The sequence below is a fragment of the Ovis aries genome, chromosome 3, assembly GCF_016772045.2.
Source record: "Ovis aries strain OAR_USU_Benz2616 breed Rambouillet chromosome 3, ARS-UI_Ramb_v3.0, whole genome shotgun sequence".
Lineage (NCBI taxonomy): Eukaryota > Metazoa > Chordata > Mammalia > Artiodactyla > Bovidae > Ovis > Ovis aries.
In genome coordinates this window covers 189,008,431-189,034,260 of record NC_056056.1, presented here as the reverse complement: position 1 = coordinate 189,034,260, position 25,830 = coordinate 189,008,431, and the positions used below count along the sequence as shown (strand labels likewise).

The 25,830-nt window shown below is 39.7% G+C and overlaps 1 protein-coding gene across 2 annotated transcripts in view; it reads right to left on the bottom strand.

Annotated features, from left to right (window-relative positions):
• Positions 1–25,830, bottom strand: part of ITPR2 (inositol 1,4,5-trisphosphate receptor type 2) — a 604,865-nt gene that overhangs the window by 155,883 nt on the left and 423,152 nt on the right. For both annotated transcript variants that reach the window (XM_004006770.5, XM_060413298.1), the window contains exons 44-45: positions 22,651–22,746; positions 21,070–21,192 (exon numbers count right to left, since the gene is read on the bottom strand). In XM_004006770.5, coding sequence (XP_004006819.2) covers positions 21,070–21,192; positions 22,651–22,746 — 219 coding nt within the window. The remainder of the gene's footprint in view (positions 1–21,069; positions 21,193–22,650; positions 22,747–25,830) is intronic.

Genomic DNA, 25,830 nt, shown 5'->3' with positions numbered 1-25,830 from the left:
CTGGAGAAGGGAATGCCTACCCAATCCAGTATTCTTGCCTGGAGAATTTCATGGACAGAGAAGCCTGGCGGGCAACAGTCCATGGGGTTGAAGAGTCAGACATGATTAACACTTATATATTGAGTTCGTTGGAGTCCCTGGTCCCCTGCTCCTTTGTGAGTCTGTCTATTTTGCTTTCATGCCCCATTTGCTCAGACCTCTCATTCTTAACCTACATGTTTCTCTTTCTCCTCCTTTCCTGTAAACTGTTCCATTCTTGAGGCTTCCCTCGTGATCCAGTGGTTAAGAATTCGCCTTCCAGTGCAGAGATGCAGGTTTGATCCCTGGTCCAGGAACTAAGAGCCCACATGCCTTGAGGCAACTAGCCTGCGTGCTGTAACTACTGAGCCTGCACACATCATAGAGAGCTTGCACACTGCAAAAGAAGATCCACTGTGCCACAACTAAGAGCTGCCACAGCCAAATTAATTCGTAATTTTTTTTAAATAAAGCATTTCATTCCTGATCTTTTCCTCCTCTCATTCCAACTGTTTGTCCTGAGAAATCTCATCTATGCCCACCAATTCAAATAGCATCTATATACTACTATCTCTGTCCATCCATGTTCCAAGCCCAGGTCTCTTTCCTGAGAATCAGGTACATATAATAAACTGCAGGTTATATACCTGTGACCCAGTGTCTCACAAATTCCCCAAATACCAGAGGTCCAGAACCAAGCTTCTTTCCCCCGCATCCTACCCCCTATGTAACGTAAGTTGCTCAGTCGTGTCCGACTCTCTGCAACCCCATGGACTGCAGCCTGCCAGGCTCCTTTGTCCATGGGATTTTCCAGGCAAGAATACTGGAGTGGGCTGCCATTTCCTTCTCCAGAGGATCTTCCCAACCCAGGGATCGAACCCGGGTCTCCCTCGTTGTAGGCAGATGCTTTTACCGTCTGAGCCACCAGGGAAGTCCTACCCCCTGGCCGTCTCTATATCCCATCTTACCCAGCCACCAACTCTACACCTGGCAGTTATCTCCCATCATCCCGTTCTCCTCACGCCATTCCCAGAAACAGAGTGGAGTCTGCATTTAGACGAAGCTAAAGGTCAACCCCCTGAGGAAGCTCTCCAAGTGTCCTGGACTGACCCTGCCAATGTCCCCTGCCTCATCCCTGGCCCTCTCCCATGCTGTGCCCCAGCTGTCTGGCCTTCTCTTCTTGTTTGGTCCTTAGGAATTTTACAAGCAAAGCATGGTGAGGCTTAGGATTCTCACACAGCTATGGGGGATCTAAGAATCCATGCCCAGGAGGAGAAAGTTATGGTTTTTGTTTTGATGTAAAGTTTTTTAAAAAGATTCTTTCGGTGGACAAATCACCCAGGTTAATTCTTTTAATTTCATGTAAAAGAAAATTAGGTGATAATCAGATTAGTTTGATAGCACAAAGGTAGAAATTTCAAAAGGAGAGGGACAGGAAACAGATTAGAAGAGGCTGGATCTGGGTCAGGTGACCAGGCTCTGGGACAATTAGGGAAGGAAGCCGGCGAGGGCGAACGTCTAGCCTGCGGACAACTTGAATAAAAATACCCAGGATGGATGGTAAGAGGCAGTTGCGGGCTCCACCCCAGACTTAGTCAATCAGAGTTTCTGGGGACAGGGTCCAAGAGCTGATGCACACTACAGAGGGATAACTGCTGCTCTGACCTCAACTTTTTAAATTTAATTAGAATATAATGGCTTCACAGTGTTGTGTGAAGTTTCTGTTGTACAACAAAATGAAGCTGCTATCTGTATGTGTATTGCCCCTCCCTCTTAGACCTCCCTCCAGCCCAGTCCCATCGCACACCTCTAGATCATCACAGAGCACTGAGCTTAACCTCCCTATGCTACACAGCAACTTCCCACTAGCTATCTGTTTTAGACATGTCAATGCTACTCTCTCAATTTGTCCCACCCTGCCCTTCCCCTCCGTGTGTCCACGAGATCATTTTCTCTGTCTGTCTCTATTCCTACCCTGCAGATAGGTTCATCACAGTGTTTCCCCAGTTTGGAGATGGAAATATTACCTTTCCCCCAGTTGGCAGTTTCTTTAGTTTGCCCTCTCACCTCTACCCCAAGGTCTGTGTCATTCCAAGTACTGTGCCCCTGTGCTCCCCCTTCTGCTTCTGTTCTACGTGATTCATCCACACCCCTGTTTCACACTTGATCATTCATACTCTCAATCTAACGATTCAGCATACACTGCCCAGTCAATGGGTTAGTTAGCATCAGGCTTCCACTCTTCATAGGAGGCTGAAATCAGGATCTCAGCAATGCAGAGTGACTCCACTTTTATCCAGGCAGATTCTAAGTGTATTTCTCTCTGTGGTATGTGTGTGTCTGTGTGTTATCATCATAAACAAAGTGAATTAAATGTTATAAATATAGAGATGAAAAATATATGACCTATCACTTCTGACTCACAGAGATTTTTCAAACGTGAGAAACTTCAGACTGTGAAGATTCTACAGAGCCTCTAAAGCAGAGTTTGGCAAACTCTGGTTTGTGGGTCAAATCTGGCCTAACATCTGTTTTCATCAGTGAAGTTTCATTTTAACACAGGCTGCTTTGGCACTAGACTGGTAAGTTAATGTTTCCAGCAGAAACTGTATAACTGAAAACTAGCCTAAACTATTTACTAGGTGGCCCTTTGCCGAAAGTTACCTGTAAAAGTAAAAAAACAAAACCAAAAAACTTGCAAATACTTTGCAGGTCTCATAGAGCAGACAAAATCAAAGAGAGAGAGAGAGAGAGATACATAGTGAGGTGAGAGTCGCTCAGTTGTGTCTGACTCTTTGGGACCCCATGGACTATACAGTCCATGGAATTCTCCAGGCCAGAATACTGGAGTGGGTAGCCGTTCCCTTCTCCAGGGGATCTTCCCAACCCAGGGATCGAACCCAGGTCTCCCGCATTGCAAAGCTGAAAAGGTATCTTTTGAACTAAAGAGCTTTATACCTCTAGACTTGATATTACTTCACTGATTACATAAATCCCAACATGGGACTTTCCAGAACTTTCCCCTTATAATTTCAAACAACTACTTGATTGTGATGTAGAAGAGGGACTTTTTCAGTCTGGCTGAGGGTATCTACTTTCCTTTCTGAAACTTGACCTTTTAGTTCAACATTTAATCGTCTAGCATTATTTTGTCACTGTGGTCTTTCACTTTTCTGTGCCTCTGTAAGTAATTCTAAAACTCCAAATGCACCAACAGCCACAAAATACAAAGGCTGGGCCAGCTCATCACGTTACTAGTACGATTCAACATGCCTACAGAAGTTTCTCGGCTACTAAATCAGAAAAGAACTATTCTCATATTCCACCTTAATACTCTACCACTGGATCTATTGATTAAAAGCGTAAAGTAGATCCTTCTGTCCTGACAGCCCATCCCATCTCATACTTCTACAATGTGTCCTTGGAATAAAGTGTCAGCTATCTGTTAAGCTCTCTTCATTTATGCTGGAGCTGGAAAAACAAGTTAACCCATAAACACAGGCAGATACATGAAAGCTCATACACACCAACACATACATCCAGGATACTCCTTGTGCCAGGACATTAGTGTTTTTATATTGGCGTACGTGTTTACTAATTACATTTTTTCATGGGTTTGTGTCTAATTGATCTGTCTTTAAATACTTGCTTAATACTGTCAGGGTATAACTTAGCACATGGAATAAAAGTACAGTCATTAAAATATCTTTTGGATTTAAAGCCAAGTTCTGTGCCATGTGTCTCTGCGTTAGTATGTTTAGCATTCATATATCAACTGAATTATTTTTTGGCACTTAAAACCCTCCAGAGTTTCATAAGGTATGTCCCTTCACTGCTACCTCCACATCTGAACAATGCTGCTCTATCTCCTGATGTCCCAGAGCTCCTCACTTCCATACACATATCATGATGACTACTTCTGGTTCCTCTGCTCATTTTTTCCCTGTGATGGAAATGCCTTCCTCTCTTTTCTCTGCTTATCTTAATCTTATCAGAGCCTCTTGATGACGGTTAAAGATGAGCGTGGAAAGCTGGCTTAAAACTCAACATTCAAAACACTAAGATCATGGCATCCTGTCCCATCACTTGGCAAACAGATGGGGAAAAAATGCAAACAGTGACAGACTTTATTTTCTTGGGCTCCAAAATCACTGGGGACAGTGACTGAAGCCACGAAATTAAAAGACACTTGCTCCTTGTAAGAAAAGCTATGACAAATCTAGACAGTATTAAAACACAGAGATATCACTTTGCCTATAAAGGTCCATATAGTCAAAGCTATGGTTTTTCCAGTAGTCATGTATGGATGTGAGAGTTGGACCATAAGGGAGGCTGAGCACTGAAGAATTGATGCTTTTCAACCATGGTTCTGGAGAACACTCTTGAAAGTCCCTTGGAAAACAAGATCAAACCAGACAATCCTAAAGGAAATTAACCCTGAATATTCATTGCAAGGACTGAGGCTGAAGTTGAAGTTCCAGTACTTTGGCCATCTGATGTGAAGAGCCAATTCAATAGAAAAGATTCTGATTCTGGGAAAGATTGAAGGCAGGAGGAGAAGGGGGAAACAGAGGAAGAGATGGTTGGATGGCATCATCAACTCAATGGACATGAGTCTGACCAACTCTGGGAAATGGTGAAGGACAGGGAAGACTGGCGTGCTGCAGTCTATGGAGTCTCAAAGAGTCAGACATAACTCAGCAACTGAAGAAAACAAACCTTATCAATATACAAGGTTTATCTAATATGTTATCCTCCTTGGTAATTCCTGATGGTCCATTGGCTAAGACTCTGAGCTCCCAATGGAGGGGCCTTAGGTTCAACCCCTGGTCAGGGAACTAGATCCCACATGCCACATCTAAGAGTTTGCATGACACAATTGAAGATCCCACATGCAGCAAATAAGACCTGATACAGCTAAATAAATAATTATTCTAAAAAGTACAATAAAATGTTAGCCCCCCCACAAAGCCCTCTACAGTAACACCAATGCTAAGCTCTTCCCTTTCTAGTCATCTGTGGCACTTATTAACTGTAATAGTCACTCATTTAATCACTCAAAGTATTTACTGTATCAAACACAGTCCTGTACACTGGGCAACACATTCATGAATAAAATAAAACTAATGTTTTTACAGTCTGGGTCTGTATCTAAGTTAAAAAGACTATGGCAGAATCAAGAATTTCATTACAAATATGTTAAGTGTGAGATGCCTAAAAAGGCATTAAAATGCAGACTTCCTGGGTGGCACAGTGGTAAAGAACCTATCTGTCAATGCAGGACATGTAAAAGGCAAGGTTTTGATATCTGGGTCAGGAAGATCCCCTGGAGAAGGAAATTGCAACCCACTCCAGTATTCTTAGTGGAAAACTACATGGACAGAGGAGCCTGGTGGGCTACAGTCCATGGGGTGGCTAACAGCTGGAGACAACTGAGTGACTCAGTACACACGAACAAGATGCCTAAAAAGACATTCAAGTGAAGATCTTAAGCAGTTGGATGTACATATCTGGTGTTCAGAGGAGAGACTCAGGTTCAAGATATAAACTGGGAGTTGATTATGGTACATCCGCTGTTTAAAGTCACGTGACAAAGTGAGACCATCTGAGCGTCCGCTGAGAAAATCAGAGCTGTGGAATGGGTCCTGGCACTCTCCTTCTGATAGACATAGGAGAGGAATAGGAACCAGTGCTGGGAAGAAGGCAGAAAGGGTGGAAAACTGTGCAACAAGAAAGCTAGGCATTTCAAGAAGACAGCATCCCAGTGTGTGAAATGTTAGTGACAGAGAAATATGATGGAGACTGAGGACAAACCATTCAATTATTCAGGTGGCAGTCACTGGTGACCTCATTAGGAGCTGTCCTGGTGGCATGGTCAGGAGGAAAGCCTGGCAGGGAGGGATTTCAGAGAGAATAGAAAGAGGAAACGGAGGTAGCAATTGTATACAACTTTTGATCGTTTTGCTAAAAAAGGGAGCAGAGCTACGGGTCAGTGGGCTAGGGGTTTTTTTTAGAGAAGCTGATTTGCCTGCTTGAGTGCTGAGCAAATGATCGAGTAGGGGGAAAGCGATGTCTCTGTTCCTCTGACTCTCTCTCTCTCTCTGTCTCAGCCACACACTCACTTTCCTGTGCACACTCCTAACCTGAGATCCCAGAGCATCCCAGGGACACACTGTCCACAGGGTTGCTATGCTGTGATTGTCTTTATGTGGCTGTCGTTTAGTCACTCAGTCACGTCTGACTCTTTTGTGATACCATGGACTGTAGCCCGCCAGGATCCTCTGTCTGTGGGATCTCCCAGGCAGGAATACTCTTGTGGATTGCCATTTCCTTCTCTGGAGGATCTTCCCAACCCAGGGATTGAACCTGCATCTCCTGCATTGACAGATGTATTCTTTGCTGCCACCAGGGAAGCCCTTGATTGTCTTTATGTCTCCCAGTAATAAAGGGTAAATTCCATGAGAGCAGAGACTGTATCTCACTGTCATGCCCTCAGATTTCTCCATCTGTGGCACAGTTGGTGTCTCTAGAATGGCTTCCCCAAAAGGAACTGGTGATGTGATGTCAGGGATCAGGCTCATTGAGCATGGAATTTGCATCTGTTTGCTGAGAATATAACCAGGTGATAATATGTGATCAATAAATTCACATTGACTTAAGAATGAACTGAGAATGAATTTAAAGTCGTGAAAATAAATCTGATAAGCCTTAAAGTTCATGGAGCACTTCTGAAGCATCAGGATCTGTCCAGGTGCTGGATGTGTATGTAGGAATATTTGTGGAGACAATTGTCAGTCTTTATATCATGTTAAAGTTGTTACTAAAAATACAATTGCCTTCTATCACTTTGCTGTATGGTGACAGGATACAGCTAAGTACTTTTTAAAATTTAGAATCTGACAGGCCTTTTTAAATTGCAAAGTTGTATTAATCTAAACTTCTATCATATGACCAGTAATTAACACTACTAGTGAAGGTTCCCTCAATCAATTCCTATATTCCTCAGGTACAATGAAGTGTTGTACTTCACTAATCATCAATATGGATTTGTTTTTTTTTTGGGGGGGGGGGGCTGGGTCTGGGCGGGGTGTTATTTTACATTATATATTATCATATAACTTAAATATTTCTTTCTATGCCTTGGTTGCCAAGACACATAGAAAAATTAATGCTCAAAATAATATTAGTTAGTAATATTTTTTCCTGATGCTAGGAAAGATTGAAGGCAAAAGGAAAGGGGGGTAGCAGAGGATGAGATGGTAAGATAGCTTCACCAACTCAACAGGCATGAATCTGAGCAAACGCAGGGATAAAGTGGAGGACAGAGGAGCCTCAAGGACTATGGTCCATGACGTTGCAAAGAGTCAGACATGACAGCAACTGAACAACAACACACAATATATTCTCTTATGTCAAACTGCCATATGATAGCAACATAGAAAAATATCTTTCTTGTAGTGAGAAAATAGCTGATCCTGGTTTTCCTATTCCTTTGAGACAAGAAAACTTGCAATTATGTTCAGTTTTCAGGCAAAGTTCTTTTAATTGCTTACATTTCTACATATCTATCTGCCAAGTCTAACAGCAGGTTTTTTACCTAGCTGGGCAATTAGGATACACGTATTTTCTGTTATTAGATAAAATAATCTCTTGATATTTAAATTATTAGAATTCACATATTAGAAAGTTTCTACAATATGAAAGTCTCTCTATGAAGTGACCTTACATACCTATTTTCAGAATGACTGTTGTACACACTTCATATTTATTTATATTCAACTCTTGATTATAACTCAAAAATACAGATCATTATTTATCCCTGAAGACTAAAAACAGTTATGTTCTTTTTTTTTTTTTCTGGTGTGTTCTGCAGAACAGTTTAGAAAACATTGTTTACCATGCTGTCTTCTGCCCTTGTATATGTTTCTTTTAGAATTAAATAACAGTAATACGTTGGTCATAAATGAATAGTATAGATATGACTTGTATTGCCCATTATTTTTCACTCTTGCTTATTACCAAGAAGCTCAGCACTACTACCGATAAACAAGAAGGATATTGGGTAAGATACTTCGCATACTTCGATTCTTTTCCTTCTCAAGCCTTTTGATCTTGTATTCTAACAGTCTAATTATACAAGTGCATTTCTTATTCAACCTCAAATTCCTTTTAAAAGTAGGTAAGGTAAAAATAAATACATAAATATCTAGTAGCTGGTTAGTTTTGTTGTACTTGTTCAGACGCTAAGTCACATCCAACTCTGTGACCCCATGGACTGCAGCACGCCTGGTTTCCCTGTCCTTCACCGTCTCCCAGAGTTTCCTCAAACTCATGTCCATTGAGTTGATGATGCCAGGCAATCATCTCATCCTCTGTCGTCCCCTTCTCCTCCTGCCCTCAATCTTTCACAGCATCAGGGTCTTTTCTAATGAGTAGGCCCTTCGTATCAGGTGGCCAAATCACTGGAGTTTCAGCTTCAGCATCAGTCCTTCCAAGGAATATTAGGGGTTGATTTCCTTTAGGATTGACTGGTTTGATCTCCTTGCTGTCCAGTTAGTTACTTTGTTACATTACTTAAAACATAATCTAACTCAGTAAAAGAATCTTTACCGTCCAACTACTTCTAGTTCAGTTCAGGTCAGTTCAGTCACTCAGTCGTGTCTGACTCTTTGTGACCTCATGAACTGTAGCATGCCAGGCCTCCCTGTCCATCACCAACTCCTGGAGTTTACCCAAACTCATGTCCATCAAGTCAGTGATACCATCCAGCTATTTCATCTTCTGTCGCCCCCTTCTCCTCCTGCCCCCAATCCCTCCCAGCATCAGGGTCTTTTCCAATGAGTCAACTCTTCGTATGAGGTGGCCAAAGTACTGGAGTTTCAGCTTCAGCATCAGTCCTTCCAATGAACACCGAGGACTGATCTCCTTTAGGATGGACTGGTTGGATCTCCTTGCAGTCCAAGGGACTCTCAAGAGTCTTCTCCAACACCACAGTTCAAAAGCATCAATTCTTCGGCACTCAGCTTTCTTCACAGTCCAATTCTCACATCCATACATGACCACTGGAAAAACCATAGCCTTGACTAGATGGACCTTTGTTGGCAAAGAAATGTCTCTGCTTTTGAATATGCTGTCTAGGTTGGTCATAATTTTCCTTCCAAGGAGTAAGCGTCTTTTAATTTCATGGCTGAAATCACCATCTGCAGTGATTTTGGAGCCCGCAAAGATAAAGTCTGACACTATTTCCATTGTTTCCCCATCTATTTTCCATGATGTGATGGGACCAGATGCCAGGATCTTAGTTTTCTGAATGTTGAGCTTTAAGCCAACTTTTTCACTCTCCACTTTCACTTTCATCAAGAGGCTTTTTAGTTCCTCTTCCCTTTCTGCCATAAGGGTGGTGTCATCTGCATATCTGACGTTATTGATATTTCTCCCAGCAATCTGGATTCCAGCTTGTGCCTCTTCCAGCCCAGCGCTTCTCATGATGTACTCTGCATAGAAGTTAAATAAGCAGGGTGACAATATACAGCCTTGATGTACTCCTTTTCATATATGGAACCAGTCTATTGTTCCATGTCCAGTTCTAACTGTTGCTTCCTGACCTGCATACAGGTTTCTCAAGAGGCAGGTCAGGTGGTCTGGTATTCCCATCTCTTGAAGAATTTTCCACAGTTTATTGTGATCCACACAGTCAAAGGCTTTGGTATAGTCAATAAAGCAGAAATAGATGTTTTTCTGGAACTCTCTCGCTTTTTCCATGATCCAGCAGATGTTGGCTATTTGATCTCTGGTTTCTCTGCCTTTACTAAAACAAGCTTGAACATCTGGAAGTTCACAGTTCACGTATTGCTGAAGCCTGGCTTGGAGAATTTTGAGCATTACTTTACTAGCATGTGAGATGAGTCTAATCGTGCAGTAGTTTGAGCATTCTTTTGCATTGCCTTTCTTTGGGATTGGAATGAAAACTGACCTTTTCCAGTCCTGTGGCCACTGATGAGTTTTCCAAATTTGCTGGCATATTGAGTGTAGCACTTTCACAACATCATCTTTCAGGATTTGAAATAGCTCAACTGGAATCCCATCACCTCCACTAGCTTTGTTTGTAGTGATGCTTTCTAAGGCCCACTTGACTTCACATTCTAGGATTTCTGGCTCTAGGTGAGTGATCACACCATAGTGATTATCTGAGTTGTGAAGATCTTTTTTGTACAGTTCTTCTGTGTATTCTTGCCACCTCTTCTTAATATCTTCCGCTTCTGTTAGGTCCATACCATTTCTGTCCTTTATCGAGCCCAACTTTGCATGAAATGTTCCCTTGGTATTTCTAATTTTCTTGAAGAGATCTCTAGTCTTTCCCATTCTGTTGTACTAGTTAGTGTCCAATAGATCTCTGGAAGTTCGCTTTGCAAACATAGCTCATGGATACTCATGTTGTTATTCCCCCCCCCCCCCCCCCCCCCCCCCCAGAGAAAGCTGAAGTCAGAGAAGTTGAGTGACATAATCAGCCAATGGAGAGAACACAGAGTTCAGGGTGAATATGAGTTAAGCAGTTTGTACCATATTCTGGACAACATATGACTGTGAGTTGAAAACGCAGCCATGTTTTCTACTCTCTGCACTACAGGCAATAATAAAGATGAAGTAATTGTTAAGCTAGTTAAAATCCTTCAAAGATATTAAGGATGGAAGTCATGTATCCAATTACAGGCCCATCCTTCTATTTCTAGGAATAAAATGAAACAAGGTTGATGAATACGTATTAGCATAAGAAAATAGAAGTGGCAGAGAGGTGAAGCAGCCTAGGTCTCTAGGGAAAACATTTTAAGTAATCTGAGCAATATATACATTTCATATGATTTTCGTATAAAGTAAAATTTAGCTGCTTAAGGGTTATGTATATGCATATCCCTTAAAATGAATATAGCTCAAGCTGTGAGATTAGAATTTTAAGGGGAAAAAACAGATTAATGAGCAATAACAACTCACTAATAACAAATTCCATCAGCATGACAGAAAGTAGCCTAGTCCTTGAAATAGGATGGCAGTTCCTACCATCCTCTAACCCCTAAAGGAGAAAAAAAAAAAGACATACTGGCTTTGGTTTGGGACAAGGTAACAACTCAAAGGTTAAAATATGCTAGTCATGCATTGGAGAAGGAAATGGCAACCCACTCCAGTGTTCTTGCCTGGAGAATCCCAGGGACGGGGGAGCCTCGTGGGCTGCCGTCTCTGGGGTCACACAGAGTCGGACACGACTGTAGTGACTTAGCAGCAGCAGCAGGGGATGTATGTATTTCCCTGCATGGAGAACAAATATATAGAAACAGCCCGCCTGGTATCTCTAGCTCTACTAATAGACTTTGAATTCAAGAATATAGTTGAAATCAGAGCAGACCTAAAGAGGAGCCAAAGAGGGCTTCCCTGGTGGCTCAAGAGGAAAAGAATCTGCCTACCAGTGCAGGAGATGCAGGTTTGATTCCTGATCCAGGAGGATCCCATGCACTGCAGAGCAGCTATGCCCGTGTGCCACAGCATTTGAATTTGTGCTTGAGAGCCCGGGAGCCACAAATACTGAGCCCATGTGCCACAACTACTGAAGTCCATGTGCCCTAGAGCCCGTGCTCCAAAATAAGAGAAGCCACTGCAGGGAGAAGGCCACACAGCACAATTAGAGTGGCCCCTGCTGCTACAACTAGAGAAACGCTTGCCACCCCATGGACTGTAGCCCACCGGACTCCTCTGTCCACCTAATTCTCTAGGCAAGGATACTGAAGTGGGTTGCCATTCCCTTCTCCAGGAGATCTTCCTGTCCCGGGGTTGAACCCAGGTCTCCTGCGTTGCAGGCAGACACTTTACTGTCTGAGCCACCAAGGAAGCCCAATGAAAACAGCACAGCCAAAAAACAGGTATATCATAATAATAAAAAAAATTTTAAGAGGGGCCAAAGACACAACAAAGGGCTTCTATATTCCTAGAATTCAGATTGATGCTCTAATAATGTCACTCAGAAATAAATATAAGTCTACCAACCATGAAATGTTAAGCAGAGAAATAATTGCTTCAGCTGAACTTGACCTGATGATCCTCACACCAAACTAACAATTAGAAGTCCAATTACAATCCACTTCCTGGACTACACTTTTTTTTTTTTCACTGTTTCCACTAACCATGACTTGGAGAGGTCATATGAAAGGCAGTAATCCAAAGATTCTTTGGTGCTTGTTGAAAGATATGCAGGAGCCTATTTGAGGGATTAAATACCTAAGCATTTTTCCCTGAGATAGTTTTCTTCATGAAAAAAAAGTTTTTAAATGAGGCTTCATGGGTGCCCAGATTTTGTGAATCTACTACTAATAATGTAGCCAAGACTTACATACATGAAATAAGGAACAATTCTAGAATTATACACAGCATAAGCTAGTGAGAAAGAATGCAAGCAGTTTTGGGGGGGGGTGGTTATGGACATAACAGAACTCAAAACAAAGACCACTGTTCACTGGAAATGGGGTAACTAGGTTTCAATTTGAGGTTTAGAGGAACTAAGGTAATAATAAATGAATTTTAAAAACAAGGAGAGATATTTTGCTAGTTCAAAGGAAAGATGGTATCCTGAATGAAAGTAAGAAAAGTTCCTGATATGAGGGAAGATATTATAGGTTCCTGTCTATGTAGAGTTTGCTGATATGACTGGTAAAGAATAAACTACAAAATTAAAAAGAAAGTCCACAGCAGCTGAGTAATATCCGTGACTGTGAGAATGCTAATGTCAATTTTGCAGGATTCTATAAATCTTAGAGTACCTGTATTATATAAAAACACTATCAGCATGCATGAATTTTTGCAAAACATTATTCTCCCAAACCCTTGTTGAGTATCTACTATAGCTAGGTACGAAACTTAGCATAGGAACAGAAACAATAATTGTTTGTGCACAGGATTTATTCTCCAGTGGAGGGAAATGCCATTAATTTTGATTGTGGTAATGAGAACAGGAAAATATCTTTGTTTTTAAATTACAATACTTATGTTAAAAATATTAAAGTTTTAGAGTATATCATGTCCTATTCATTCACTCACTCAATCATGCAACATTTGTTAAATGCTTACAATCAGGGTCATTACAGTTATGAAAGATGTTGACTCAATTCAAATTATTTTATTTCATTTCAAATAAAGACATAAGTAGATACCATACCAAATCCTTACCAATATTCCCCAAAGGAGTTCCTTTCTCTAAAATGTCTGTGGTGTATTTTTGCAGAAGTTGTTGCCTCTGCCTGGAATGTTCTCCCCAATTTCCCTATTTGTCAAGATTCAGTTCAAGTGTCACTTCCACGAATTCTCTCCTGACTTAAGAGAAGTGTGTCTTGTACATACCTCCATTTTAACAAACGTATGTTAGATTATCATAATTTATCTGTCTCCCTCTCTCCACTCCAGGGTTTCCCGGGTGGCGCTAGTGGTAAAGAACCTGCCTGCCAATGTAGACAGACGTAAGAGACACAGGTTTGATCCCTGGGTTGGGAAGATCCCCTGGAGGAGGGCATGGCAACCCACTCCAATATTCTTGCCTGCAGAATCCCATGGACAGAGGAGCTTGGCAGTCTGCAATTCATAGGGTCACACAGAGTCGGAGACGACTGAAGCAACTTAGCTCTCCCCACTCCAACACACACTTAACTGTGAGCTTTTCAATGGCAACTTTATTCATGCTCCACCTTAGCAACTAAAACGATGCCTGATATAAGAGATGTTCAGAAGGAGGGGAAGCAACGTAAAGGGATGCCCGTGGTGGTCCAGTAGTTAAGAATCTGCCTGCCAGTGCAGGGGACACAGGTTTGATCTCTGGTCCATGAAGATCCCACATGCCGCAGGGCATCGAAGCCCATGTGCCGCAACTACTGCAGCCCGTGCAACCTAGAGCCTGTGCTCTGCAACGAGAGAAGCCACCACCATGAGAAGTCCATGCACCACAAACCAAGAGTAGCCCCTGCTCACTGCCAATAAAGCAAAGTCCACACAGCGATGAAGATCCAGCAAAGCCAAAAAAAAAAAAAAAGAGGTGCTTAATCAGTAAATGTTCCTGAATGATAATCTTATAATAAATGAGCCTCGGGTGCAGTGTTTGTAATCAGTATAGTGTTTAAGTGCTGGGAGCTGGGTGAGGGTCCAGCTACACAGGTCTTCTTCTCCTGGAAACATGCCAAGCTTACTGTCACTTTCCAGATATCTCTGGGATGCACCCCAACACTACTCCACTACATATTGCTGACTTCTGCTTTTTTCACCTAGATCTAGCTTCAATTTCACCTCCCTAGAGAGAACTCTCCTCACCAGTCATTCTGCAATAGGCCTCCTGAGTGCCTGTCATCCCACCCTCTTCTCATTCACTGCATAGCTTGTATGACTACCTGCTCTCTCTGGTTTGTCTACTCATCACTGCTACCAGTCAGAATCTAAGTCCCCTGAGAGCTGATTTCTTCCTGCTTTCCCTCACTGCTGTATTCCTAGTATCTAGTTCAGTGCCTGACATCTGGTATAGCACTCAAAAAGACCGTATAATTGAATTAAAAACTGAATGAGAAATTCAGATCCCTTAGTCCACAAGTGGGCTTCCTTGGTGGCTCAGTGGTAAAGAATCTACCTGCTAATGCACGAGATGTGGCTTTGATCCTTGGGCCAGGAAGATCCCCTGGAGAAGGAAGCGGCAACCCATTTTAGTATTCTCACATGGAAAATCCCATGGACAGAGGAGCCTGGCAGGCTACAGTCCATGGGGTCAAAGAGTTGGACACGACTTAGTGACTAAACAAATCCACAAGCGGCAAACTATGGTTCGTAAGTTGCATTCTGCCTGCTGGTAAATTTTGGTTGGCATGCTTGATGGTTTTAAAATTTTTGAATGAGTTGTCAATTTTTTTAAATTAGATTTCACAATGCTTTAAATTTAAAAATTCAGACATTTTGAAGTAGTGGAGGAACAGGAAATTTAGTGCCTGCAATCCCAATTGGAAAGTCAACAGAAGTAAGTAAGAGCTTACCAGATCACCAGATAGTCCTAGCCTCATCTGCCCCCACATCACCTGTTTTTGCTTGATCCTGAAGGTGGTTTGGGTTTTGGCCCTGGTATCTAATGTCCTACATACATCATGGTCATGTAATTACTAGAAACCCTGCCCTCCTGGACTGCTGTTACTAGTAAATCTTGGACTATGTCTTTACAGATAAATTAGAACAAGAACATACCTTTATATTATTCTTCCATTATGACATGGAAAAATTAAACAATTAAGAGCAAAAACTGAATTTCCTAGATACCAGAAAAAAAATTTAGGTGAGTGTTTAAAGATATCAAGGTAATGGAAAAAATTATCATTAAAACATTAGAAAGCAAATGAACCAGGATGAAATAGATATAACTACTATGACTAAGATTTGTTGACCTTAATTAAAATTCACCAAGAAAAAAATGAAACCCAACTGAAGAATGGACAGATACATTTTCAAGCAATTCAGACAGTAAGTAGAAATGACCAAATAACATATTAAAAGACAATTTATTTTATTAGGAATCCAAAAGATTTGGATTAAAATGAAATTCCTTTTCATCTACCTCATTAATTTATTCAACAAACATGTGTTGAGTGGTCACTGTGTTCCTGACACTATCCAACTTGGTGAATCTTTATTTAAATGGTAATAATTTTAGGATTCAGTAAGATGATTACCATCACATGGTAAAAAACAATTTTATAATGTGCATCAAGAACCATAAAATAGTTACTACCATGAAACCTAGTAATTAAACTTCTTGGAATTTATCCTAGGGAAATAGTGAGTGCAGCAGACAAACATTAATGTATGAGGATGTTAATCATAGCATAATTTATAATATCAAAAACATGAGAAGCCTAAATGTCTAAAAAATAAAAAGTGATTAAATAAATTATGGTGCAATAAAATCGTGAACAATTATGCAGACATTAAAACTGAGTTTTCAAAGACTATTTAATGACATGGGGAAATGATGAAAAAATTTAAAGCCTATATTTAAAAATAATTTCATATATACAATTAAAGTGATCCATTCTTTCTTGCCTTAAGAGCCAGGAGTTATTTTTGCTTTCCACAGGCAAGCTATCTAATACTTCTCTGAATACTGCAAGGCACATAACATTTCCCATTTCTCCATATGCTTCTCAATTCTAGTAGGTACTGAAATAAACGGTCTCACATGTTCACTGCAGCGTTATTCACAATAGCCAAGACATGAAAGCAGCGTAGTTGTCTTTCAATCAATGAATGGATAAAGAAGATCCAATATAGGTATACAATGGAATCTTATTCAACCATGAGGAAGAAGGAGATATTTGCAACAACCTGGATGAACCCTGAGAGCACTGTGTTCAATGAAATAAGTAAGACAGGAAAGGACAAATGCTGCATGAGATCACTTATATGTGGAATCTAACATGACAAACTCAGAGAAGCAGAGATAGAGTGGTGTTTACCAGGGTTTGGGAGGTGAGGGAAAAGGGAAGTATGGGAGTCAAACTCCCAGTTGAAAGATTAACAATTCTGAGGATCTAATGCATAGCCCAGTCATTAGAGTTAGTGATATTGTATCATAAACCTGAAAGTTGCAAAAAGAGTTGATTTTAAATGTTCTCAACACAAAAGAAAAATCGCAATCATGTGACTAAACTGGGTATTAACTAATGTATCAAATCAACATAGACCTTAAACTTACACAATATTATGTGTCAATTATATCTTAAGAAAACTGGGTAAGAAAATAAAATTAACACAAAATAAAGTCTCATAAAAACAGAACTGCCACATGGAGTCAAAGAAACAATGTGTGTGTGTGTTAGTCGCTCAGTCGTGTCTGACTCTGTGTGACCCCATGGACTGTAGCCCTCCAGGCTTCTCTGTCCATGGGATTTTTTTTAGGCAAGAATACTGGGGTGGGTAGCCATTCCCTTCTCCAGGGGATCTTCCCAACCCAGGAATCGGAACCCAGATCTCTTGCACTGCAGGTGGACTCTTTACCATCTGAGCCACCAGGGAAGCCCTACAAAAACAATAGGGGTGCATATCTGTTAAACTTATCTAAAGTACTGAACATTGTTCTAGATTTCACGCAATGCCTGCTTTATAGAAAGACAGGAAGACAGAGAAGGAATAGGAAGAAAGTAGAATATAAAAGACCAAAGCTAGAGCAGAGAGAGGAGGCAGAGATGCATGAGAAGAGCATGTGAAGGACAGAAAATGTAAAAGGACACACAGCTGAATTTTAAGGAAATTACTCTGCATGACACTATGGTATTAGAACCTGAGAAATTCCCCTTTTCAGGTATTGATAGTTCTATGTAGATCAGACAAGACGCTTACAAGAAGCATTATTTGTTTCTGGTAACACCAACCACAGGAAGGGCCGAAAAGGATGTCATGGTAGAAAAAGCAGAACTACCCAACTACCATGAAAAGAATAACAACAAAAATTGAAAGTCTGAGGGCACCAAAATAGACTGTCTGTGCAAAAGATGATTATAGTAAAACAAGGAGGAAGCTGAACCTCAGTTTTGGAATTACTGAACTGTGCAAAGGCAGAAACCAATCTGCATGGTCATCAGCACGACAGAGCCAAACAACTCCACATTCACAATGGATACAGCCAAACCTGGACCCTAGAAAACTCTTGGAGCACAGCTATATGGCTACTTCTGAAGCAAGGCTTACAACCACTGTCTTTGGCATTTGTGCCTCAGTGTGGAGGCTATCTGGACAACAGATTCATAAGGAAGGAATTCAGCAACCATCTCTGCTTCCTAAAGAAACCAGTACAATATCCTGGCCTAGACAAAGCCAAGGAAGTCACTTCAGGAAAGATCAAAAGAGCATGGGTTGGCTCTCTTCTGAGTGAAAACTGAATTTTTCATTAAAGCTGGTGGGAGGAGCCACCCCATAGAGGATGCATGCATAAAGCGGCGAGGGAGCAACTTCCTGGGTCTTCGTAAGAAAGTGAGCAGGCCGTTCGTTGCTTAACCACCCTGTAGGTTATATACACTGTTCCACACATCTTGCATTCCTGTCCTAGACTCCTGTGGACTCCTGTTTCATGTTTACACTCTTACAATTTAATCACAAGGCCTTAAGGATTCCAGATCTCCTTCCCTCACTCAGTCTGACATTCTCCCTCTTTCTGAAGTCCGATTTTATTTATGTGCCTATATATTGTACCATCGCAGCTCTGCATACTACTGCTTTTCTAACATTTTGGTTTGGGGGAGATTCAGAAACCTTCATTCAGGCCATTTTCACATCCATTATCTCTTTGTTTCAGTAAGTAGTTTTTAGCTCTTCGTTACTTTTTTTTAACAGGTAGTTCTGAATTCCCACTCGTTGGACAACTCCACCATCATCGTTGAATCTGTTTCTCTCTAAGCACTTTCATAAACTCAAATCCATCAAAATCATTGACATTATGCTGTCTTCATTTTTAACCTCTTTCATAATTTAAATCATTATCTTTCAATCTAAGAGTAGCTTTTGTATTCTTTATTCTTATTCTCCACTCTTTTCAACATTCACCTTAACTTGTCTTAAAAATCTGTATTCTTGGGACTGTCCTGGCTGTCCAGTGGTTAAAACTCTGAGCTCCAATGCAGGGGACACAGGTTTGATTCCTGGGTTAGGGAACTGAGATCCCACACCCCATATGTCATGTGGCATGGCCAAACAAAAAACACAAAACCCTAATCTCTACTCTTGTATTTAATCTACTTAAAACTGAACTGACCGAATATGGGTCTTTCCTGACTATTTTTATTGTTATTCATAACTGGTAACATGAGATTACATTTTTAAACGTCTTCTCCACGGGTTCGAGGTAATTTGTCTCAAACATCTACTCTTCTATTTGTCTCAGGGGTGACTTGGCTGGTCGGGTTGTTCACTTCCAACTTGAAAGACACATGGTTAGATCTTGCTCGTGTAGCTGCTTGCTCAGGCAGCGGAATAACCTTTCCAGGCAGAGCGAGACTAGCTTTCAGCCAAAAGAACACAATGGGTGACTGTACTCCCTGACTTCCTTCTAAAACTTATTACTGCTCACTCTGCTCTTCTCTTTTTCAGTCGAGTTCCTTCCACAATGCTGCCGCTTCTGAAATAACTTCTTGCTCATGTACACGTGCTGTGTCACTCTATTTCTATCCTTGTTGTAGAAGCCAATATGAGTTTAATTCTCAGTTTGTGATTTTTTTCCCTCTCTACTCTCATTCACTCTCTGGACAGTCCTTTTCTGGCTTGACTCGATTGCTGTCACCCAATTTCTTTCTCCCTAAAAGCATACCTCTTCCACATCTTAAATCTCTGTGTTCTACTTTCTTCAGTGTGTCTCTTCATCTTAGCTTTCAGTTCCTCAATACTTAAAATTCTCTCGTCTTGCTAGCTATAACCCATTTGCCCTGACCTTTTCTGTTCTATATATGGATTTTGCTATACTGTGAGAAGGTTCCCTGATGGCTCAGCAGGTAAAGAACCCACAAACAATGCAGGAGATGTGCAGAAGATGTGATGCTGGTTTGATCCCTGGGTTGGAAAGATGCCCTGGAGAAGGGAAGCAACCCACTACAGTATTCTTGCTTGAAAAATCCCACCGACAGAGAAGCCTGATGGACTACAGTCCTCAGGGTTCCAAGAGTTGGACGTGGCTGAGAACATACTGTGACAGACCTAAAAATCTTCTCAATGGTGCAAACTATACTATAAAATTATTGCAGCTTCTTGTATTAATATCTTTTAGAATTTGACTCCTTTTTGAATTTTTTATAAAAATTATACTCAAGGTTACATACCTTAGGCAGTTATGTATGAGGAGAGAGATGGGTAAGAATCATCTAAAGAGGAAATTTTTAATACCTTAAACTTACACAGTGCTATATGTCTATTACATCTCAATAAAACTGGAAAAATATTAAAAATAGAAAGTTAATCTATTCAGAGTCTTATTTATATCTACCAACGTTTGTTCAATTACCTGATAAGATATACAGGGAAGCAGGAAAAGGTAGAGATTGTCAATGGGGGAAAATGACTAGCAAGACAGTCTAGAAATTTAGACTTGATTCTGTAAAAAAGTGAGAGCTATATAGATAATCACTATATGATGTGAAGAACTGACTCCTTGGAAAAGACCCTGATGCTGGGAAAGATTGAAGGCAGGAGGAGAAGGGGATGACAGAGGATGAGATGGTTGGATGGCATCACCAACTCGATGGACATGAGTTTGAGCAAGCTCCAGGAGCTGGTGATGGACAGGGAAGCCTGGCATGCTGCAGTCCATGGAGTTGCAGACAGTTGAACATGACTGAACAACTGAACCGAACTGATACAGATAGTCAAATGGACATACGTACATCTCAATTTTTTAACTTCTAAAACAACTCTGCATTAGAAGATGCAAGTTTAAAGTGGATCTTCAGGTTAAAAGAACTAAATGTGTCAAATAACACTAACCAAGCACCTGTTTTCATACTAACACAAAATAGAAATGGTTTTCCTTTGAAAGAATGTGAATTTAGCTTCATATTTTTTAGAAGTCCGGTAAAAACAGTTAGAGGCTGTCACTTTACAGGTTCTGCAGGAAATACGCTAGCCTATAATTCAAAGAGGCCAGAAGTCTGTTTAGACCTGAATGCATCCCTTCCTTTACACCCTCTGTCTTCTCAGGAGCCTCTGTCCTCTCTGCTTCCAGACTTCCATCTGTTGCCATGGATACCTATTCCTCAGGCTCTGACATGGGATTCTCTCCTCCTTGCTGGCCCAGTTTTTGGTACCAAGTACTGTTTTCTTGGGGAACAGCTCTGACCACAGCCCTAGGGGCACTCTGGGAGCTTTTTCTTCTCTTGACTCAGAGCAAGGGACACAAGCACTGAATAAATGGAAGGACCAGATCTTGAAAGTATTGACAGCAAGCCATGAATGACATAAGATGAGACTGATAAGATTAGCAAAACAATACAAAGATAAAAAAAAATGTGATACCTGATGGGCCAGGATATAGATATTGTGTCCAACATCCTTTGGGGAAACAGCATCATCTCCGCCCTCATCATCCCCATGATCGCATTCCAATCCTTGGTTATAGGCATTCTTCATCACATCCACCTATCAAAAAACCAATAGGAACATCAAGACTTGAAATGCCACAAACAACGTGCATTTGCCTCATTTATGGGGTCTAATAAAAAACTGGAATGCCTCCTAAGACTTGAAAAATATGCAAGAATTCTAAATGAAAATGGCATTGGAAACCATCTTCATTTAAATGATTATGGAATTATTTTCCTACAAAATTCTCTGTTTTCCTTGGAAATTTTGGCTTTGATTTTGAAAGTTGACAGTGCTTAAGTTCCCATGAGTTAGGAGACTTTGGAACCCTGATAAGCATCCATTATTTATCAAGGGTCCACTAATAACAAGAACACATGGTGCTGGACAGACACCATCCTCTGCCTGAGGACCCAATGGTGGATATGACAGAGTTTCTGCCCACAGGGAGCTTACCATCCAGTGGAAGGGTCAGCAAGAGGCCAGCATATATGAGGATGAGGAAGTGTCTTGCTCTTCCTAGCCCACTGCCTTGCAGATACTATGCTGTCATTAAATATATGTTAAATCAAACTGCACCTTATCTTCCTCTTTATCTACATTCTTCCACTCTGTTCCTTACTATTAAAGAGAGCAAAAGAGGTCCTTCATACGTCATATTTCTCTACCCTCCCTGCCTCTCTGCTCTTCTCCCAACCTTCCATGTTTCCTGTGAACATTACACATTGCTTCCCTATCCCTTCCGTGTACCTCCTGGGCCCACAGTTTGTTCTAATATTTAGCAAATGCTCTTTCACATCAATGAACTTATCCTGCTTACACATTAAAAGTGTCTTCATAGAGTTGCCCATAGCACCAACAGGGGTACTCAAACAACCAGGACTTAGTTATTAGGGGACTGGCTATACAGTTTGAGAATGTTCTCAATGCTTTTGAAACTCAGTGCTGTTAAAGCATGCTGATATTTCTTCATAATTCCCATGTCACAGTGAGGAGGAAAATATAACCTCTCCAATAGGAAGACAACACTAATGATCTCTGGGGATTTCCCATCAGGTCTCCATGCAATTTTGTCCAGACTGAACACTGTCCTCAGTTGAACATGAGGAGAACTGCAAAGGATATTTATTCTGCTTTTATTTTCAGAAAGAGGTGTAAATATAATTTTTGAGGGGTGCAAACATTTTTATTTATCTTCCTCACATGTATCCTAATACACAAACTAAAGCAAATGTTTTTTGAGGGCAAAAATAAGTTGCAGACAGTTCAGTCAAGTGTAACAAGCCAGTTAAGAAAAGTATTTAGAGTGGACAAACCAATGAAGTCATAAGGACCCAAATCACACAGGCCTTTGCATTCATAAGCCTTCTGAGGTATCAGTAATGGCAAGTCGTGATGTGCCATCAATGTCTGGGCAGAGCAGGGAAAGCCTTAGACTTTTCCCCTGACATGTATACTACCCACTGTCCCTTTTAGGTTACACATTATTGACATGACTTTCAAAAGTGCTCTTACCAGTTCTCTGGGTCTCATGTTGAAAAGAATCCTTTCTGCATTCTCGCTGTCATGCCTGCTTTCCATGATGGCCAGCAAAAGCTTGGAGGCATTGTTCTAAAGATACACATTGAGTTGATGCACATGAAAAGTCTATTTCATGGATTAAGGATCCCCTGCATATGTTTCAATTGAGATTATCAGGACTATTTTTTAAATCAAGCACAATTGTAAACTACTTTTCAGTTAGCTTATTAACGTTTTAAAAGAGAATGTTTTATTTTATTGTCAACACAAAGATAAAAGCAATGAATCATTCAAAATATGTTACAAAGGAAATTTTAAATATTGCTATAAAGGCATTTAAAACACAAAATTGACTTTATATATGATACATTAAAATATAATCATATCTTCCTTCACTATTTCCTAAGTAGGCCTTTATATGAAGACAATCTAACAAGACAGTAAGGTGAACCAGTATCAATGACATATCTTACAAAAAATGGCATATAGTTCATTAGAATTTAGCATAATTGTTTTTAACATGAAACATCAACTCATAGCAAATCAAAATCTTAAATAAATTTGATCAATAATTAGTGAGAATTAATTTACAAAATTCTAAATTCATGAGTTAGAAACAAAATATAAATTTATTGATAACAGTTTAGACTCCCTACATGGTAATATATGTATGCAACATTTTAACAAGTTGGGTTGTAGAATATTTTCTATTTTTTGTTTAATAGAAAATAAAAACAGTTCATGTTGTCTTTGGTGCTTCCTAATTTGGTTTTAAAAATATATTCTCTCAAACATGTTTACCTATAGAAGAAATCTTAAATGTTTCTGATTCAGCCAATTTATTACACAAAATGGGTACCACACAGTTACAGAAAGTCTTATAGCACAAAGCAAAATATCCTCAACGTTTGGAATGATGCTCCATTTTTAATTTCTACAGATTTGCACAAATCCTAAAATTCCCTTTTTATAATCCAGCATCCCACACAAACAACATATCTTTTAAAAAGTAAGGTTCTAGAGTTAGTGAAGACCTTACATCTTTAGAGCAATCTGAACTGACCCAATATAATCAAAAGCTAAAACCCGGGCAACACTAACAGTACTCTCTCTAATGAACTTCATTCAGCAAGCAGCCCCAATACAAACTAGCTTAAAAATACATCCAATTTCAGAATATTGGCAATATGGTGTTTTTCCTAACCAATCTTTTTCATACTATCTTGGGGGAACAGAAATCTTGTAAATGACCTACTGAAATCTAAATCACTTTGAAAGTTCAAGAGATTATATATGCTAAGAAATCTAATTTTTCTGTGTTAATAAAGGATTCTCTTCCAAAAGAAGTTAGAGTCCTTAGACCAAAAAAAAAAAAACAAAAAAACAAAAAAAAACACACCCAACAACAACAGTAACAATAACAACAAAAAAACCTACTTATTTTACAAATTCAGCAATTTATAGTCCAGGTCAGTTATGAAATGTAAATTAAAAGGGACAAGATATATATATATATATATATGAAAAAATTCATGAAATTGTATAGTAAATGAGTACAGTTAAATATACTTAAAATTATACTTGTTTAAGTAATTAATTTTAAGAGTAAACGATATATAATAAAACCTTAACATTTTTTTCATATGACATCTCTATAATGTTCCAGGGAATTTACAATTAAAAGCATCCTACATACACCTTCTAAAATTTGCCAGTATACTATATCATTCTGTCTTACAAACATTGTTCTCATACTGGCCATTATGTACAAAGCCTCATGCATTATTTAGAAACATACACTCATCTCTTAGTAAAATATTATAAATATTTCAATTCAAATTCATTCATTTTCTATTTTACATATACCTTGACCTATCCAACTGTCATATTTTGAAAAGGTAACATAAATGAAATTTTAAATGACCCTTTTTTCAAAACAGATTTTCATTTGAGTAGCTAAGAATATCTTCATACAAGTAAGTCATACCTTATCATTTAGGGTTCCTCCCCATAGGTTTGAATTTGTAAATAATCTATATGTCTATACTTTGTTTTAGTTTATTTTTTAGATTTTTTTTGATGTGGGCCATTTTTAAAGTCCTTACTGCATTTGTCACAATATGGCTTCTGTTTTATGGTTTTTTTTTTTGGCCATGACATGTGGGATCTTAGCTCCCCAACTAGCGATTCAACCCACAACCCCTGCATTGGAAGGTGAAGTCTTAACCACTAGAGTGCCAGGGAAGTCCCCTACACTTTGTTTTAAGTTGATGAATCCTTCAGTATTTCTCCCAGTTAAGTTGTATCTATTAAACATGAGATTTAAAGGTGTAAATCTTTAGATAAATGAAAGATTAAAAAAACCCCAAAATCTAAGGCTTCAAAATGCTGTTTCTTTCTGAAATATGGTTAAAGATGAATTCAAGATGAAATAATTTTTTGTCTAGTAACTGCAATTAAGCTATCATATAGGCCAGGCTGACTTTGCTAACTGAAGAATGAAGTTAATGAGGAAAACGACACAAGTGCAATCTACCTGAGAATCACCTTCTTTCTCATTTATGAAGAGAAAGATCCAAAGCTGATACCTATTGCAAATAAAAATAGTGAAAACACACAAACATAACTCTGTTTGCTTATTAAGAGCCATCAGCATAATCTCCACATAGGTAGGACATATATGCATTCCATTATGTAATCTAAATCTATATTTAGAAACAACTATAAAAATACCATTTCTATCCTTCTCGGCCATCAATTTACCTATAAAAGGTAAACTTTATCCTCTATGATATTGGATCGACCCTATGTTTATGGAAAAATTTTAAATAAGCAATGTTTTTAGTTCTAACACCTAACACATGCAGTCTTTAATAATTCATCTCAATTGAATATAATGTCTTTTTATTTGGAACTATATAGTTTCTTGTGTATATTCACTTATTTATTTCCATTTGAACAAAAAGTTGAAGAAATTTTTTTCAAAACGCCATTGTGCTCCTGACTTCTGATAAATGGAACTGCTATGAAGTACACACATGATTTAAGCTAAAGCAACTTCTCAAAGGGGGCTTCCCTGGTGGCTCAGTAGTAAAGAATCTGCCTGCAATGCAGGAGATACTGGTTCGGACCCTGGGTCAGGAAGACCCCAGGGAGAAAGAAATGGCAACCCAT